Source organism: Choloepus didactylus, chromosome 2 (genome assembly GCF_015220235.1).
Source record: "Choloepus didactylus isolate mChoDid1 chromosome 2, mChoDid1.pri, whole genome shotgun sequence".
NCBI classification, from domain to species: Eukaryota; Metazoa; Chordata; class Mammalia; order Pilosa; family Megalonychidae; genus Choloepus; species Choloepus didactylus.
Genome location: NC_051308.1, coordinates 37358319 through 37377500, shown reverse-complemented (window position 1 = coordinate 37377500; position 19182 = coordinate 37358319). Strand labels below are relative to the sequence as shown.

Genomic DNA, 19182 nt, shown 5'->3' with positions numbered 1-19182 from the left:
GTTTGATGTGCTGGGCCCTTGAGCATGGGACTTGCCCTTGTGAGGCTCATTACCACAGGGTAGAGTCCAAACTTGTATGTAATGGTGCCTAAGAGTCTCCCCGAGTACCTCTTTGTTGCTCAGATGTGGCCCTCTCTCTCTCTAACTGAGCCATCTCGACAGGTGAACTCACTGCCCTCCCCCCTACGTGGGACCCGACTCCCAGGGGTGTAAATCTCCCTGGCAACGCAGGATATGACTCCTGGGGCTGAATGTGGACCTGGCATCATGGGACTGAGAGTATCTTCTTGACCAAAAGGGGGATGCAAAATGAGACGAAATAGTTTCAGTGGCTGAGAGATTCCAAATGGAGTCGAGAGGTCACTCTGGTGGACATTCTTATGCACTATATAGATAACACCTCTTAGGCTTTAATGTATTGGAATAGCTAGAAGTAAATACCTGAAACTACCAAACTCCAACCCAGCAGTCTGGACTCCTGAAGACAATTCTATAATAATGTAGATTACAAGGGGTGACAGTGTGATTGTGAAGACCTTGTGGATCACACACCCTTTATCTAGTGTATGGATGAGTAGAAAAATGGAGATAAAAACTAAAGGACAAATGGGGTGGGATGGGGGGATGATTTGGGTGTTCTTTTTTCACTTTTATTTTTTATTCTTGTTCTGGTTCTTTCTGATGTAAGGAAAATGTTCAGAGATAGATTGTGGTGATGAACGCATAAATATGTTATCATACTGTGGACAGTGGATTGTGTATCATGGATGATTGTACGGTGTGTGAATGTATTTCAATAAAACTGAATTCAATAAAAAAAAAATTGAATCCCTAGTGCAACCACTAAAAAAAAAAAAAGACAAAAGGTATAGCTAAAAAGTCAATATGGGGGGAATTGTGGGAAGATGGCAGAGTAGGAAGCTTCAGGAATCAACAATTATTAAACAGGAACAGTCTGAATCAACTATTTTAAAACTTCAGGGTCTAGAACACTGCACAGCATCCAGGAGGGAAGAGAAGGAGGAAGAGGCTGCTAAACTGCTGTAAATACCAGTGAATTTCACTCTCCCAGCAGCAGCTAATGTTACCCATCCTTCAGCCTCATGGCAGCAGCAATGAAGTACACAACTCTGGCCCCAGTGTAACTTGCTGGTGTCAGGGTTGTATATAAAGACCTAGGTCCCCAAGATCCTGGGGTGTGCAGTCTGATTGCTGATCACTGCTTTTGATTAGCTACCTCACATAGCTGGGGGTCAGGCTCTGAGGGCAGCCACTCTTCCAACCTGTCCTGAGCAAAAGCATCAGGGAAGTCTTAAGGACAGTACCATTCCTCAAAACTACAGAAACATGATAAAGAACATTATAAGAAAAGCCCATAGGCAACATCCTACTTGATGGTGAAAGATTGAAAGCTTTCTCTCTAAGATAAGGAACAAGACAAGGATACCACTGTCACCACTGTTATTCAACACTGTCCTGGAAGTTCTAGCAACAGAAAGAATTAAATGGTATCCAAATTGGAATGGAAAAAATAAAACTTCTGCTATATGCAGGAAATCCTGAAAACTCCACATCCAAGTACCAGACCTAAGAAATGAATTTAGCAAATTGGCAAGGTACAAGATCAACACCCAAAATTCAGTAATGTTTCTATATACTAGTAATGAACAATCTGGGAAAGAAATGAAAGAAAAATTCCATTTACAATAGCAACTTAAAGAATCAAATATTTAGCAATAAATCTAATCATGGATTTAAGACTTGTACACAGAAAACTACAAACCATTGCTAGAAATCAAAAAAGACCTGAATAAAAGGAAGGACAGTCTGTGTTCATGGATTCAAAGACTAAATATTGTTAAGATGTCAAAATTTACAGAGTCAACACAATCCCAGTCAAAATTCCAACAGCCTTTTTTGCAGAAATGGAAAAGTCAATCATCAAATTGATATGGAAGGGTAAGGGGTTCCAAATAGCCAAAGCCATCTTGAAAAGCAACAAAGTTGGAGGACTCATACTTTCTGATCTTAAAACATATTACAAAGCCACAGTAATCAAAACAGCATGGTTCTGGTATGACAGACATATAGATCAGTGCAATCAAAGTGAGAGTTCAGAAACAGACCCTCATATTTATCGCCAATTGATTTTTGACAAGGGGGCAAAGACCACTCAATTGGGAATGAATAGTCTCTTCAACAAAGGGTGCTGGGAAAAATTAGATCTCCATTTGCACAAGAATGAAGATGGACCCCTACCTCACACCATAAATGAAAATTAACTCAAAATGAATCAAAGACCTAAATATAAGAACCAAAATTATAAAACTCCTAGAAGAAAACACAGGGAAGCATCTACAGGACCTTGTGTTAGGTGATGGTTTCTTGGATTTTACATCCAAAGCACAAGCAACAAAAGATAAAATAAATAGAATCTCATGAAAATTAATACCTTTTGGGCCTCAAAAGACTTTATCATAAAAATAAAATGACAACTTACTCAATGGGAGAAAATATTTGGAAACCATATATCTGATAAGAGTTTAATATCTAGACTACAGAAAGGAATCCTGTAACTCAACAACAAAAAAGACAAACAGCCCAATTAAAAACGGGCAAAAGACTTGAATAGAAATTTCTCCAAAGATATACTGATGGCCAAAAAGCCCATGAAACATGATCAGCATCCTTAGCCATTAGAGAAATACAAATCAAAGCCACAATGAATTACCATTTCACATGCACTAGAATGGCTACTAATAAAAAATGGAAAATTATAAGTATTGGAGAGGTTATAGAGAAATAGGAATACTTACTTATTATTGTTGAGGATATAAAATTATGCAGCCACTGGGGAGGCTAAAAACAGAAAGTTAAAAACAGAATTACCATGGGGCGAGGCAATTCCACTTCTAGGTATATGCCCAAAAGAAGAGAAAGCAGGACTCAAATAGTTATTTGTACCTCATTCATAGCAGCCTTATTCACAACTGCCAAAAGATGGATGCAACCCAAGTGTCCATCAACCAATGAAAGGATAAACAAAACATGGTATATACATACTAGAGAATATTATTCAGCCACAAAAAAGAACGAAGTTCTGATACATGCAACAACATGGATGAATCGTGAAGACATCACGTGGAGTGAAATAAGCCAGAAATAAAAGGACAAACATTTTATGAGCTCACTGATATGAATAATTAGAATAAGTAAATTCAGAGTCAGAAACTAGAATTAGGCTACCAGGGGATGGGAGGAGAGGGGGGTAGGGAAAGTGGAGTTTCTATTTGCAATGATGGAAAAGTTTTGGTAATGGATGGTTCACAATATTGTGAAGGTAATTAATAGCACTGAAATATATATTTGAAAGTCATTAAAGGGGAAACTTTAGGTGGTATATATGTTACTAGAATAAAAACTAAAAATAAAAAATCTATAAGATTGTACAACACAGTGAACTGTAAAGTAAATCATGCAGTATAGTTAATAATAAAATTATGAAAATGTCTTTTTGTCAACCGCAACAAAAGTACCACACTAATACAAGGTGGCAGTAATAGGGTAGTATATGGGAACTTAGATTTCATGCAAGATTTTTCTGTAAACTTACAACTTCTCTAATAAAAAATAAAAATAAAAAAGCCAATAGAGGAATTAAAAATGAATTACTAAAAACATTCAATTAATCCCAAAGTAGAAACAAAAGAAACAATAAAATAAACAGGACAATCAAAAACTAACAGAAAAACAGTGACCCAGTATAACTATATTAAATATAAATGGGGCTTCTAGTATCTGGTAATTCCTGAGTAGCTTGGTTGGACTAAACTTTCCACAGATAATTATAAAATGTAACAAAAAAAAAGTTTTTGAAGGCCCTGGAGAGCAGAAGAAAAGCTGGAGTAAAGCTGACCATGAAAAGAAGAAATGGGGTCTGATTAGATTTGTTTCTTTCTGGCTCTTTGCCTAAAGTATCAGAGGACAGAGTACGGGGCTAGCAGAGCAGCAAGAAAATAAGGGCATAAATCCCAGACAGAAAAGAGTAACTTGGGCTGAGCGAATTCTAAAAATCTATATTTAAAACACTATCCAAATCCTCAGGTAACACTGAACTACCCATGGAGAGAGGGCAATCCAGGGGGCCCAACAAAATGAGATGGAAATTGAGAGAAACAAGTGGATATTTTAGCTACCGCACACCCATGGGAGTCAGATTTTGAAGTCTGACTACAACCAAGTTAACTGTCTACCAGAATTAAAGGTGATATACTCTTTAGAGAAATAGAACTGGTTTCAGAGTCCATGCAGCAAAATATTCACAATAAAAATACAATAATTTTACAAGAATCCAATAAAAAAATAGTAGACATATTAAGAAATGATAAAATGTGACTCATAGTTTAAGAAAAAGCAGTGTCAACAGAATCGGAGCCTGAGATGACCCAGATGTTGAAATTAGAAAACAAGGACTTTACAGTTGCCACTATAAAAATGTTCAAGATTTTAAAGGAATATATATTTACAGTGAAGTAGTCTTGGGGACTCTCTGCAAAAAAAATTGAAACTATCACAATAAGCAAACAAATTCAACAACTAAAAGGAAAAGAGAATGGATAGGCTTAACAACAGATTGGAAACAGCATAAGAAAGAGTCAGTAATGAACCTGAAGATACATCAATAAAAATTACCCAATCTGATGAACAGGAATAAAAGTGGGGGGGGGGGATACAATTTCATTGAGTTTAGGGGCACCCTCAAGTGGTCTAAAATATGTGTATTTTGAGTTCCAGAGGGGGAAGGGAGAGAGACAAGCCTATGTAGTATGTGAAGAAACAATGGTCAAAAACTTCCCAGATTTGCTGAAAAGTACCAATTTAAAAACTCAAAAACCTCAGCAAATCCTAAGCATGATAAATACAAGAAAAACCTTGGGTCAACAGAATCAAATGGCTAAAATCTAAAGATAAAGACAAAATCTTGAAAAGGGGATGTGCCAGTTTGCATATAGTGTGTCCCCAAAAAGTCCTGTTCTTCTATGAAATCTTGTCGGGCCAGACTGATTAGTCTGTTGATTAGGGTGGAACCTCTGATTGAAATTATTTCCATGGAGGTGTGGCCCTGCCCATTCAGGGTGGGTCTTGATTAATTCACTGGCATATTTAAGAGAGAAGCTAAAAGCCGACACAGACCCAGATGCTTGCCGACGCCTGGGGACGTTTGGAGATTCTAAGCTAAGAGACAAAGTCCAGAGTTTGGCCAGGAGAAGCTAACAGAGGACCCCCAGACACTTAGAGAGAAATGCCCTGGGAGAAAAAAGCAAGGGCGCACAGGAGCTGAGAGAGAGGAGCTAAGACAAAAGCCAACAGACATTTTGGAGATGGCCATTTTGAAACACAACCTGGGAGCAAAGGGCCAGCAGATGCCAGCCACGTGCCTTCTCAGCTGACAGAGGTGTTCCAGACGCCATTAGCCATTCCTTCAGTGAAGATAGTCTCTTGCTGATGCCTTAGTTTGGCCACTTTTATGGCCTTAGAACTTTAAATTTGTAACTAAATAAATCCCCTTTAAAAAGCCAATCCATTTTGGGTACTTTACATAACAGCAACACTAGCAAACCAGAACAGGGGGAATTAAGACATGAATGATGTGTTAATTCTCCTCAAAACAATGAAAACAATGGAATAACAACATGAAGTTCCTACAGAAAAAAAAAAGTCAACCCAAAATTTTATATTCAGCAAAATTATTCTTCAAAACCTGAAGGCAAAATAAGGATTTTCATAAGATCATTGCCAGCAGACCTGTAGGACAAGAAATTCTAAAGGATGTTCTGCAGACTGGAAGAAAATGAAATCACATGGAAACTCTGACCTATCTGCAGGAAGTGAAGAGCACCAAAACTATAAACATTCAGGTAAAAATAAATGAGCACATGTATGTTTATTCTTTTAAAAATTTATTTAAAAGACAGATGTCTTTAAATAGGAAATATCATACTACTATGGGCTTTCTGATGTACATATAAAATACATGATAACTGTAAAATAAAGGAAAGGGTGGTATATAAAGTTGTACTGTTCAGGGGCTGCTGTATTTTATGTAAAGCAGTGCAACATTAACTCTAAGTAGATTGTGGTAAGTTTAAAGATGCATTGTATAATTATTCAAACAACCACTAGAAAATAATGCAAAGAGGTATAGGTAAAAAAAATCAAAAGAGGGATTAAAATGTAATCCTAAAATATACTCAATGAACTCAAAGGAGGTTAGAAAAAGAGGACAAGAAAAACAAAAAAATTCATGGGATAAATAAAAAACAAGTAGGAAAAGGACAGGCCTAAAACAACCATATCAATAACTATGTTAATGAAAATGGACTAAAACACCCAATTATAAGGCAGAGATTGTCACACAATAAAAAAGCAAGACCCAACAATATGCTTTTTATAAGAAATCCATTTGGAACATAAAGACACAAACAAGTTGAATGTAAAAAAGAATGGAAAAATACAAACCATGCAAAAAGCAAGCAAAAAAAATACTAGAATGGTCATATTAATATCCAACAAACAGACTTCAAGAAAAGGCATACTACCAGAGATAAAGGGAAATATTTTGCAATGACAAAAAGGTCAATCATCACAAAGACAAAATAAATGTAAATGTGTATATATTTAATAACAGAACTTCAAAACACATGAAGTAAAAAGTGACAAAATTAAGAAGACAGACAAACCCACAATTATCCTTTGATATTTTAACACCCCTCCTTCAATAACTGATAAAGTAACTACATTAAAATCAGTAAGTCATGGTGATGAATGCACAATTATGTGATGATACTGTGAGCCAATGATTGTATACTCTGGATGCTTTCCATAGTGTGTGAATACATCTCAATAAGACTGCATTAAAAAAAAAAAATCAGTTAAGGATACTGAGAAAAAGGATCTGAGAAAAAGCAGCTGACAAAATTCACCAACTGTTCATAATAAAAGTTTTCAGCAAACTAGGAATAAAGGAAAAGTTCTTCAATCTATAAAAGACATTTATGAAAAACTAACAGCTAACATCTTTCTTAATGGTGAAAGAATGAATACTTTTCCCTAAGACTAGGAACAAAGACAAAGATATCCCCCCTTACCACTTTTGTTCACCATTGTCCTGGAGGTCCTAATCAGTACAAAATATCAAGAAAAATAAATAAATAAAAGGGTGTCAGCTTGGAAAAGAAGTAAAACCATCTATTTACAGAATATACAATTGTAAAAATCCATGCGAATCTACAAAAAGCCATCATAATAGTGAATTTAGCACATTCACAGGATATAAGGTCAATATGAAAAATTGTGCAATTCAAAAATTAATTTTAGAAAACTGTAACATATGCAATAAAAAACAAAGACACGAAACACTGAGGGATAAATCTAACAATATATACACCAAAAACTACAAAACCTTTCAAAAAGAAATGAAAGACCTAAATAAATGGAGAGAACAACAACATTTAGTTTGGAAATCTCATTATTCATTCTCTCAAAATTAATCCATATATTAAAAAATCCCAGCAGTATTTTTTTGTAGCAACAGACAAGCTGATTTTAAATGTATATGGAAATTTAAAGGACCTAGAAAAGCCAAAAACAATTTTGAAAAAGGATAAATTTGTATGACTTCCACAGTGTGATTCCAAGACTTACTTTAAAGCTTTAATAATCAAGACATGTAGTACTGGTCACTAGACCACAACAGAGCTCATATATATGGCCAACTAACTTTCAACAAAGTTACCAATGTTAATTCAATGAGGAAAGGATAGTCGTTTCAGTAAGTGATGCTAGAACAACCATATGGAAATAAATGAACTTTGACCTTACTTCACACCACAAAAAAAAGTTAGTGAGAAACCTATCATAGGCCTAAGCATAAAACTATGATACTTCTAGGAAATAACATCAAAGAGAATCTTCATTATCTTGAAATAGGCAAAGATTTTTTAAGACAAAAAGCAGTATCCACAAATGGAAAAAACACACAAACTGGATTTTATCAAAACTAGAAACTTCTGCTCCTTGAAAGGCACTGTTAACAAAATAAAAATGCTAGCCACAGATAGAAAATATTCAGTTCAAAATACTTGACAAAGGACTTGTATCCAAATTATATTAAAGACCCTTACAAATCAGTAAGACAAAAGCCCCCCCAAAAATAGACAAAATATTTGAAAAATACCTTATGTAAGAAGATACAGGAATGCCCAATAGGCATAATAGGCATGTTAAAGGATGCTTGGTGTCATAAAGGAAATGTAAATTAAAACCACAATGTCATACCACTAGAATGGCTACAAATCGTAAGACTGACAAAAGCAAGTGATGCTGAAGACGTGGAGAAACTAAAGCTTCATACATTGCTGGTGGGAACGTTAATGGTAGTCACTTCAGAAAACAGCTGGGCAGTTCCCTAAAAAGTTAAGCTTTTATACTTACCTTACCTAGCAATTCCACTTCTTGGTAACTACCCAAGAGAAATGAAAACATTATGTGTATACAAAGACTTATATGTGAAGATTCATAGCAGCATTATTCACAACAGCCAAAAGGTGAAAGTAGCCCAAATGTCCATCAACAAGTGAATATATAAAAATAGGATGCCACTCAGCAATAATAAAGAACAATTTACTAACATACATAATAACATGGATGAATCTCAAAACACATTATGCTGATGAAGAAAAGCCAGGTACAAAAGAGTACATACTGCAGGAGTCCATTTACATGAAATTGTAGAACAGGCAAAATTAATCTATAGTGTTAGAAAGCAGATCAGTGACTGAGGCCAGGTATGTGTAGGGTGGATTGGCTGTAAAGGGCAATGAGGGAACTTTTTGGGGTGACGGAAATGTTCTATATCTTGATTATCATGATGGCTACATGGATGTATATATTTGTCACAATGCATTAATATGTTTCAATAAAGATGATTTAAAAAAAAATCCACACAGAACTTTCCAACCAGGGTGACAAAGGGATGCTGAACTACTGACTCTCTCCCCTCAGCCTCATTTGTGAGGATGGGTCGGGAGTCTGCTTGGAGCCATCAGCTATGAGCAGTTTCCACTGTTTATTGCACTGTGCCATACATATACTGTAATATTCTGTGGCTGCTATAAAATGCAAGTTGGAAAGCAATGACCTAAGAATGTTTTAAAGTAGATCCCCAACCCTATTCAAACATTGAACTAAAAATTCTATACCTTAAGCACACTTATCAGTTTCTCTTCTGGTGCCTTCTCTTTCTTTAGAAAGTTGTATAAGTAGATATGGGCATTCGGATTTGATGGGAACTTTTCATCATATGCATAATTGGTGAGTATCTCTCGGGCTCCATCATGATCCCCATAGAATTCCAGCATCTATATAAAATAAGTCATGATATCTTAGCTAACTTCTGTAAGACAGCTATTCAAAAGGTAATACAAAACTTAACTTTACTGACAGATTTGAAAATTTACAAAACTGACAAAAAGAGATATATAGGGAACAACAATAACACAAATTTATGATTTCACCAGCATATGTGTTACAACCTCTATAGAACACAGAAGATCCTTACAACAAAGGCCCCTATGGTTTCTTTAAAATATTTTGTTTCTGAAATATGCAGCAATTTCAACATAAAAACTGTTCCTATAAGAAATAAAGTCTTCAAAGCAGGGCATACTAACAACTAAAAACAGTTCATATGGTAAAACTAACTTCAGTGCCCAACATATCTTTAGCCACAAAGGAGTACTCAGGAATTATATTTTCTGTCATTTCATTCTGATTCTTATAAAAAAATTCCCAGATTCACATGCATTTGGTTTCAGATACTATCTTCTCACAGCTCAATTATCACTTCAGCACTCATGAAATATTCACCAAGCAAATTGTTTTCCATTTTTATTTCTTAGTGCCCAATGCCAAGGTCCTCTATCCTTATAATGACTCAGGGATGAATGGACATCCTTATGAACTTCCCAAAAGTCACTATTCTTCATTCTATACATTGTGACCTAATTGCTAATTTTTGTCCTTTTTCCTTCCTCTGAACCCCACTAAATCATTAAAAATCTTTGTGCTTTTCTTTTAAACATAAGAGTGATAAAGAATTGATATTCACAACTATATTGCTATTTTATAAATTTTTGGCTATGGCAGGTTATCCAGTGGTGAAAATAAATGCAGTACATTGGTAAAATAAACAGATATTACACAGACCAAAAAAGAGATGCCAAATTCTATTATAATTTTCTCCATTAGTTTCCTTCTAATCAGAAGATTAGGAATATGAATAAGATAAAACTAATAAAATTTATGAGAAGTCTACTTGCCTCTACATAACTCTTCACAAAGGGGTCCCAAACTCCAGGAATTTGAATCAATGCAGAAAGATTTATAGATGTCTTCCAACTGTGGTTCAGCATATTCTGGGCTGCAGCAGTGTAAGCATAATCATCTTCATCTGCCCAAAGATAAAAGATTTTTAAAACTCATTCAATCTTGAGGACTTCTTCAGACAATGGCAGTTTAGGAAACCTGAACAAACCCCCACTCAAGAAAAAGTGCTGGAAATTCTTAAGCATCAAAGAGCTAAGAAAATAATGAAAAATTACCAGGCCAAAATCTAGGACAGAGCAAGCATCCAGAAAGGTAAGTCTTAATATCTCATATCACCTGAGCATCAAAATTCAATCACTGTGGTCCCAGAGTAATAGCACCCCCCAGTGCTGGATATACGCAAATGCAAATCTTTTCCAGAGAAGGATACTACCTTTCTAGACTTCAAATTATTTCTACAAATAAGATTTAAGATAATGACCCACACACGATATAATACATTTGGAATGAAATAAGACACCATGAATGAGAACTAGCAGAGATGAAACAGAAACAGAACCACAAAACTTCAGAAGTTATATCAGAACTCTATCACAAATTATAACTATTTATAGACTATTTAAAAAGACTAATATGAAAATGTCAGCAGTGAAAAGAAACTATAAAAACTGACATAGAAGTTCAAAGAGAGAACCAAAGAGAAATACTAGAATGGGAAAAAAAATTTTTAACTATACAGAATGCAGCATGAAGATGCAAAAAGGCAAAAAATAGTATAAGTGGGTCAAGAGACACTGAGGCTTCAAGAGGGTCTGACACACATGTAACTAAAATTCCAGAAGGAGAATAGAGAAAGAAGCCAGCAGAAACAATATCTGAAGACATAAGGGTTAAGAATATCTTTGAACTGATATAAAACACCAATTTACAGATTTTTTAAAATCCAACAAATCCCAAACAAGTTTAAGGAAAAAAAAAATCCACTTTAGATATGCCCAAAAAAAAGAAAAAAGAAAAGAAAAAAAACCCTGCAGAAAACTAAATACAAGACCATATTAAGAACAGCCAAACCACAAAGGTTACCTTTAAAGGAGCAACAGTAAGAAAGGCAAATAGCTTCCCAACAGCAGCAATGGAAGTCAAAAAGACATTACAATGATTCCTTCAATGTGCTGGGGCAGGGGGGGTGGGGGTGGGGGGAGAGGTGAAGGATGGAGGGAAGGGTAAACAAGAAAAGATCAAGAAAGACAGGACAGAAGTCTGTAAGTGAGTAAGAAAATAAGAAAAGTGGGAAGTAGGAAAATAGGGAGGTAGATAAATAGGTAGGGAAAACCCTGATTTCTACACCTAGGGAAAATATTTAAAATGAAGATAAAGACATTTGCAGATAAACAAGAAGAGTTTGTAACCAGCATATATGCTGTTAAGAAAACTTTTTTTGACTTTTTGTCCCTAAAATAGATTCAGATCTTCAAAAGAAATAGCAAAAATTGTACAGAGTTCCCATACACCCTTCATCCATATTCCCAAATGTTAGTATCTTACAGAACCACAGTAAAATTTTTAAAACCAGGAAATTAAACTGATACTATGCTATTAACTAATCTATAGATCATATTCAGATCTCATTAATACTCTCAATAAAGTGTTTCTGGTCCAGGATCCCATACTACATTTAACTGACATATTTCCTTTGTCTCCTCCAAGCAGGATTAACTTCAAGGTCATTCTGTCTTTCATACATTTTTGAAGAGTATTAACTAGTTACTTTGTAGAGTGTCTCTCAATTTGGATTTCTCTGATGTTTCCTTATGATTAAATTCAGGTTATACATTTTTGACAAACATACTACAGAAGTGAATACCTTCCTGGTGAAGAATATCAAGAGGTACACAATGTTGATATGTCATCTTAGTGGTGATGTTAATTTTGATTACTTGGTTTAAATAATGTCTGCCAGGTTTCTCCATTGTAAAGTTACTAGCATTTCCACTACAATTTATAAGTATCTTGTGGGGAGACATTTGGAGACTATGCAAGTATCCTGTTTCTCACTGTACTTTTGCCAACTAATTTTAGCATCTGATGATTCTGATGATGATTCTGAAGATTCTGATGATGTGCAACAATCAATTCTGATGATTCTGATGATATGCAACAATTACTACTGTGGTATTTGTTAAATGTCAATTTTCTACTTTCATCATTCCTTCTACATTTATCAACTGGTATGCTACTTTAAGGAAGATTTTTCCTTTCTCCTCCATTTTTGTATTCAATTATTCATTTATACTGGTATAAAATCATGACTATTAATTTTATTCTAAATAACCCATAACTATGATTTTTAGTTTATTTGGCTCGAATTGTACCACATTTGGCCATTGAGAACTCCCTTTAATTTGGGTCTTATATCCTTTAGATAGACCCCTGTGATGGTTAAATTTTGCGTGTCAACTTGGTTAAGCTATAGTACCCAGTCATTCAATCAAATGCTAATCCAGGTGTTGCTGTGAAGGTATTCTGTAGATGTGGTTAACATCTTAGTCAAGTTTAGGTAAAGTAAATTATTCAGGAAAACGTAGGTGGGCCTCATTCAATCAGCTGGAAGACGTTAAAAACAAAACAGAGGGTTCCCTGGTAAAGAAATTCTGACTCAAGACAGCATCAACTCTTGCCTGAGAGTTCGAGCCTGCCAGTCTGCTTTACAAATTTCAAACATGCCAGCCGTCAAATCATATGTGCCAGTTCCTCGAAATAAATCTCTTTTATGTATTTTGTAAGCCTCTTTAGACAGACAGGTGTGGCAAGGATGAGTGACACCAGAGATGTACGAAAGAAAAGTTTATTAGTACTTACAGGTTCTAGAGAAGAGAGGAGCAGCAGGCCTCACAGGGTCACATGGGAAAACATGACAGGAGCAAAAGCTCAACCAAGCAGGTGGGGACAAAAGATTATAGTAAACCTGGGAACTATGCCTTTATAGGGGTGGAGCTGTAGCAATTGGTCAAGTAAGTGGGGACTGAAGAGTTTCTATTTGACTTTTGCAGAAGCATGAACCCAAGTAGGATGTGGGAAGGAGAGATGCTGTTTATCATGTATAAGCAGGTATCAAGGGGAGTCACTGAGGGATCTAGGGTCTATGATGCTTTGTCATTATGACAATACAAAAGTCCCTTATGTTACTACCAACCTTGGAGACACAGAGGCAGCATGAAAGTACAAAAAGTCCCTATTTTTATTTTAATTCTCTCTATATACATAACCTATTGGTTCTTTCTTTCTGGAGAACACTGACTGCTATAAGCCCCATCATTTTTTAAACACTTCCACTTGAGAAAATTCTAAACATACTTCAAACAAAAATAAATGCTTCTCGATGAAAGGTCAGAGATATAAAGAGGAAAAAAGAAATTGGTAATGCTAAATAAGCACTGACACAAAAACACAACAATAGTATCTTCTGAGATCTTAAAATTTTCTTGTATAATTTTAACAATAAAAAGTTGGGGTAAAATAAATTTAAGAATAAAATATAAAATTAAAATACACAACAATGTAAGGAGGGAAGGTGATAAATACAGTGAAAGTAATTTATAAACAGTTCAGGAGTAGGATGAAAGAGTTAAATAATATCTTTGAGAAGTTAAGAATGTATTTAGAGGGTAACTACTGATATACAGAGAGCTTATATCTTCTAAATTAGTAGAAGGAAAGAAATATATATATATATACGCATACATACACATATATATAGAAAAGAAGGCAAGAAAGGAGAAAGAAATCCAGAACAGGTGCAACAAGTAGAAAGCACAAACTAAAATGGGGAAATTAAGCCCACATGTACCACCATAAATGAAATAAATACTTAAGACAAAGATTTTCAGATTGGATTTTTTTTAAAACTTCCTACTATCTGCTGTTTATAAAACATGCATCTTATAAAAGATGTACAGAGATTCAGAAAGATTAAAACTAAAAAGAAAGATAAATCATGCACAAAATAACCAAAAGAACAGATGAAAAATAGCCTTCAAGGCAAAAATGCATTAACAAAGATGAAGAGATTCACTTCATATTGATAAAAGATTGAATTCACCAGGAAGATATAACAATTTTAAATTTATACACACCGAATGACATAAATTTATGATGACACATAGAGCAAAAATTTAACAGAACTACCAGGTGAAATGGGCAGTGGCAATCAGAGTAGGAAAATTTAGCACAACTAGTCCTATACAGACAGAAGAAGCCGTCAAACAAATCATAATGATAGAGATTATCAGAATTCTGTATGATTCATAAAACTGTTCTAACAAACATATACAGAACAATAAAACCCACAAATTGTTTAGTATTCTTTTCAAGAAACATGGAAGACTTTCAAAATATTCAAAACCAGTTCACTATATCACATTATAAAAAATCCCAGATGAATTAAGGATCCAAATGGGAAAGATGTTAAATGGTAATATGTGAAGACATATTTATTGACCTTGGTGTACAAAATTGACCATAAAATAAGACTGATACACTGGACAACATTAAAATTATGAAATTCTGTTCAGCAAAAGGTATCATAAAAATCAGTACTCTCCTATAGTTCTACATATGAGTTGTCTAATACTATCCTCATAGGTCATGCATAACTATTGAGCACTTAAACTACATGAGTAACTACATTTCTCATTTTATTTAGTTAATTTTAATTTAAATAGCCATGTGTGGATAGCAACTACCATAAGAGAGAACACAGATACATAGAGTAAGGACAATCCACAGAACCAGAAAGATATGTTTAACATATACAACAGCTAAAATAACTCATATCCTGAATCTACAAAGAACATAACAGACAAGCAACCAAATAAATAGGGAAAAGAAAAGAACAAGTACTTCACAGAAGAAATCCAATTGTCCAAAAACATAAGAAATGCTCAATTTCATTAGTCAACTGAAAAATGTAAATTAAAACCACAATGAGAAGTCCCACTTCTGGAATGGTGGTACAAGGAACTCTGAGAACCCACTCCACGATAAAACAACTAAAATTGATGGAGATTATTAAAAAAAACAATTTCAAATCTCTGGAAAATGTCCTAAGAATATATAGCAAATGAAGAAACATCTATTCAAGAAAGTCTACTAAATCTCATTAAGAATAGAAAGTGGTACACTTGAGCAGTGACCCACTTCCTCCCTCTGACCTCCCAAATCCCACATAGCTCAGCGTGATTAAAGCTTCACTCTGAACAGGATAGCCAAGAAGACAGAGTTCTCTCTTTCCCCAGCTCCCAGGCAATATCTACGATATAAATGTGGGTGGGAGAGGCCACCAGCATTTCTCATTCCAACAACTCAGTGTTGCAGAGGCTAAATTCCAGGTGAGTGTGGCCAGGAGGTCAGGGGCTCCCTCCCTCCGACCAATCCCCAGTACACTGGAGACTCTAAATCAGAACTGCAAGCTAAAAAAACTGGGCCCTGATCACCCTTGCCCCACCTCATTCATAGGGAAGAGGTCTTAGGACATGAAAGGCAAGCCAAGAAGACACCAGGCTACCACCACTGCCAAACATATGCTCATAAAACAATGGTGTCACTCTGAAAGAAGTGAACTACTGCCCCACCCCTAGCTCTTAAACAGTGGATAAGTTTGCATAAGGAGAGAGGCAGGCCATAAGAACACAGCTGTGAAGCTTTCCCCAAAGTAACAGGCATTATTTGAAGCAGAGGAGGGGAAAGTTCAAGTCTAAGGTTGCTCTCAAATATAATGCTGATTTAAGCAATTAAGCAATTAAAAGGTGGCTGGTTGCTCTATGAGAGTAAAAGCTAAACTGTAGGCCAGCTATTCGGCAAGAAAAAAGAAATAAAAGACATTCAAATTGGAAAGGAAGAAGTAAAATTTTCACTATTTGGAAATGACGTGATCCTCTTTACAGAAAGTCCCAAAAAAATCTGCAACAAAGCTACCAGAGCTAATAAACAAATTCATCAAAATGATGGGGTACAAGATCAACATGCAAAAATCAGTGGTGTTTCTATATACTAGAAATAAACAATCTGAGGAGGAAATCAAAAAAAAAATTCCATTTACAACAGCAACTAAGAATCAAATATCTAGGAAAAAATTTAACTAAGGATGTAAAGGAATTATACACAGAAAACTACAAAACATTGCTAAAAGACCTAAATAAATGGAAGGGCTTTCTGGGTTCATGGATTGGAAAATTAATTTTCACTGATGTCAATTCTACCCAAATTGATTTATAGATTCAATGCAATCCCAATCAAAATTCCAACAGTCTACTCTGCAGAAATGGAAAAGCCAGTTATCAAATTTATTTGGTAGAGTAAGGGGCCCTAAATAGCCAAAAACATCTTGTAAGGAAGAACAAAGTTGGAGGGCTCACACTTCCTGACTTTAAAGCATTTTACAAAGCTGCAGTGGTCAAAATAGCATGGTATTGGCATAAAGATAGATATACCAACCAATGAAACTGAACTGAACATTCAGAAACAGACCCTCACATTTATGGCCAGTTGATATTTGACACGCGTGCCAAAGTCCACTCAACTGGGAAAGAATAGTCTTTTCAACAAATAGTGGTAGAATTGGATATCCATATACAAAAGAATGAAAGAGGACCCATCTCAACCTTATATAAAAATTAACTGTGTATGGTATGTGAATATATTTCAATAAAACTGAATTTAATTAAAAAAAATTAACTGAAAATGGATCAAAATAAATATAAGAACCAGGACCATAAAACTCATAGAAGAAAATATAGGAAAGCATCTTCAAGATCTTGTGGTTGGCAGTGGTTTCTTAGACTTTACACCCAAAGCACAAGCAACAAAAGATAAAAGTGATAAATGGGACCTCCTCAAAATTAAAAGTTTTGTGTTCAAAGGACTTTCTCAAGAAGGTGAAACGGCAACCTACTCTATGGGAGAGCATATGTGGAAACCACATATCCTACAAGGGTTTAATATAAAGAAAATATAAAATAACCCTACAATTCAACAATAAAAAGACAACTCATTTTAAAAATGGGCAAAAGACCTGAACAGACATTTTTCCAAAGAGGAAATACAAATGACTAAAAAAGCACGTGAAAAGATGCTCAACCTCACTAGGTACTGGGGAAACACGAATCAAAACCACAATGAGGTACCCTTTCATACTACCAGAATGGCTGCTATTAAAAAAACAGAACACTACAAATGTTGAAGACGATGTGAAGAAATAGGAACATTTCCCATTGCTAGTGGGAATGGGAAATGGTGCAGCTGCTGTGTAAGACAGTTTGATGGCTCCTCAGGAAGCTAATTATAGAACTGTCATATGACCTGGCAAATTCACTACTTGGGATATACCCAGAAGAACTGCAAGCAGGGACTCAAACAGGCATTTGCACACTGAGGTTCACAGCAGCATTATTCACAATTGCCAAAAGATGGAAGCAACCCAAATGTCCATCAACCAATGAAAGGATAAACAACACGCGGTATAGATATACAATGGAATATTATCCAGCTGTAAGGAGGAATGACGTCCTGATGCATGCGACAACATGGATGAGCCTTAAAGGCATTACATTGAGTGAAATAAGCCAGACACATAAGGACAAATATTTTATGATCTCAATGTTATGAACTAATTATAATAAGCAAGTTCACAGAGTTAGAATCTATCCAGGAGATAGACTGGGATTAGAGAATGGGGAGTTGATGCTTAACTTGTACAGCATTTCTATCTAGGCTGATAGTAAAGGTTTGGAAATGGATGGTGATGATGGTAGCACAATATAGTGAGTGTAATCAATAGCACTGAACAATATAAGTGAATGTGGTTAAAAGAGGATACTTCAGGATGTATATATCACTAGAATAAAATTAAAAGATAAAACATAGTATTGTACAGCACAGTGAACCCTACTGTAGATGATGGACTATAGTTAATAGTACAAGTATAAGAATGTTCTTTAATGGGTTGTAAGAAATGTATGATACTAATACAAGGTGGTAATAATAGAGTGGCATATGGAAAAAATATATACCTAATGTAAATAACAGACGATAGAACTATTTTAATAATCTTTCATCAATAGTAACAAAGGTAGCTGTTAAAAAAAAGTAGTACAAATATTTTAAAAAGTGCTATCATGAATAGTAAGAAATGTTCCATGCCAACGCAAGGTGTTGGTGGTGGGGTGGTGTACAGGAGTCCTGTATTTCATGAATGACTGTTTTACAAATTCACAACTTCTTTAAAAAAAAAACACAACTGGGAATTGAAGGGAGGAATAGACAATACAATTGTAACAGACTTCAAAATCCCACTTTCAATAATGGATAAAACACATAGGCAAGAGAACAATGAGGATATAGAAGAGTTGAACAACACTATAAACCAATTAAACTGAAAACAGCTATAGAAGAATCCCCCCAACAGCAGCAAAATACATATTCTTCTGAAACGCGCAAAGAACATTCTCCAGGATAGAGCATATTTCAGGCAGTAAAATAAGTCAGTAAGTCTTAATAAATTTAATAGGATTGAAATAATATTAAAACATGTTCTCCAATAACAGTAGAATGAAATTAGAACTCAGTCTTAGAAAGAAGCACGAGACTTTCACATTTATTTGGAAATTAAACTACACATTCTTAAATTACCAGTGATTCAAAGAACTCAAAAGGGAAATTAGAAAATATTTCTAGATGAATGAAATTAAGATACAACATACAAAAATCTATGGGATGCAACAGCAGTGCTTAGTGAAATTT

The 19182-nt window shown here is 35.0% G+C and overlaps 1 protein-coding gene across 4 annotated transcripts in view; it reads right to left on the bottom strand.

Moving 5' to 3' along the window:
- TAF1A (TATA-box binding protein associated factor, RNA polymerase I subunit A) overlaps positions 1–19182 on the bottom strand; it is a 57502-nt gene that overhangs the window by 12573 nt on the left and 25747 nt on the right. For all 4 annotated transcript variants that reach the window (XM_037823384.1, XM_037823391.1, XM_037823400.1 and 1 more), the window contains 2 exons: positions 10380–10510; positions 9261–9419 (listed from right to left, as the gene is read on the bottom strand). In XM_037823384.1, coding sequence (XP_037679312.1) covers positions 9261–9419; positions 10380–10510 — 290 coding nt within the window. The remainder of the gene's footprint in view (positions 1–9260; positions 9420–10379; positions 10511–19182) is intronic.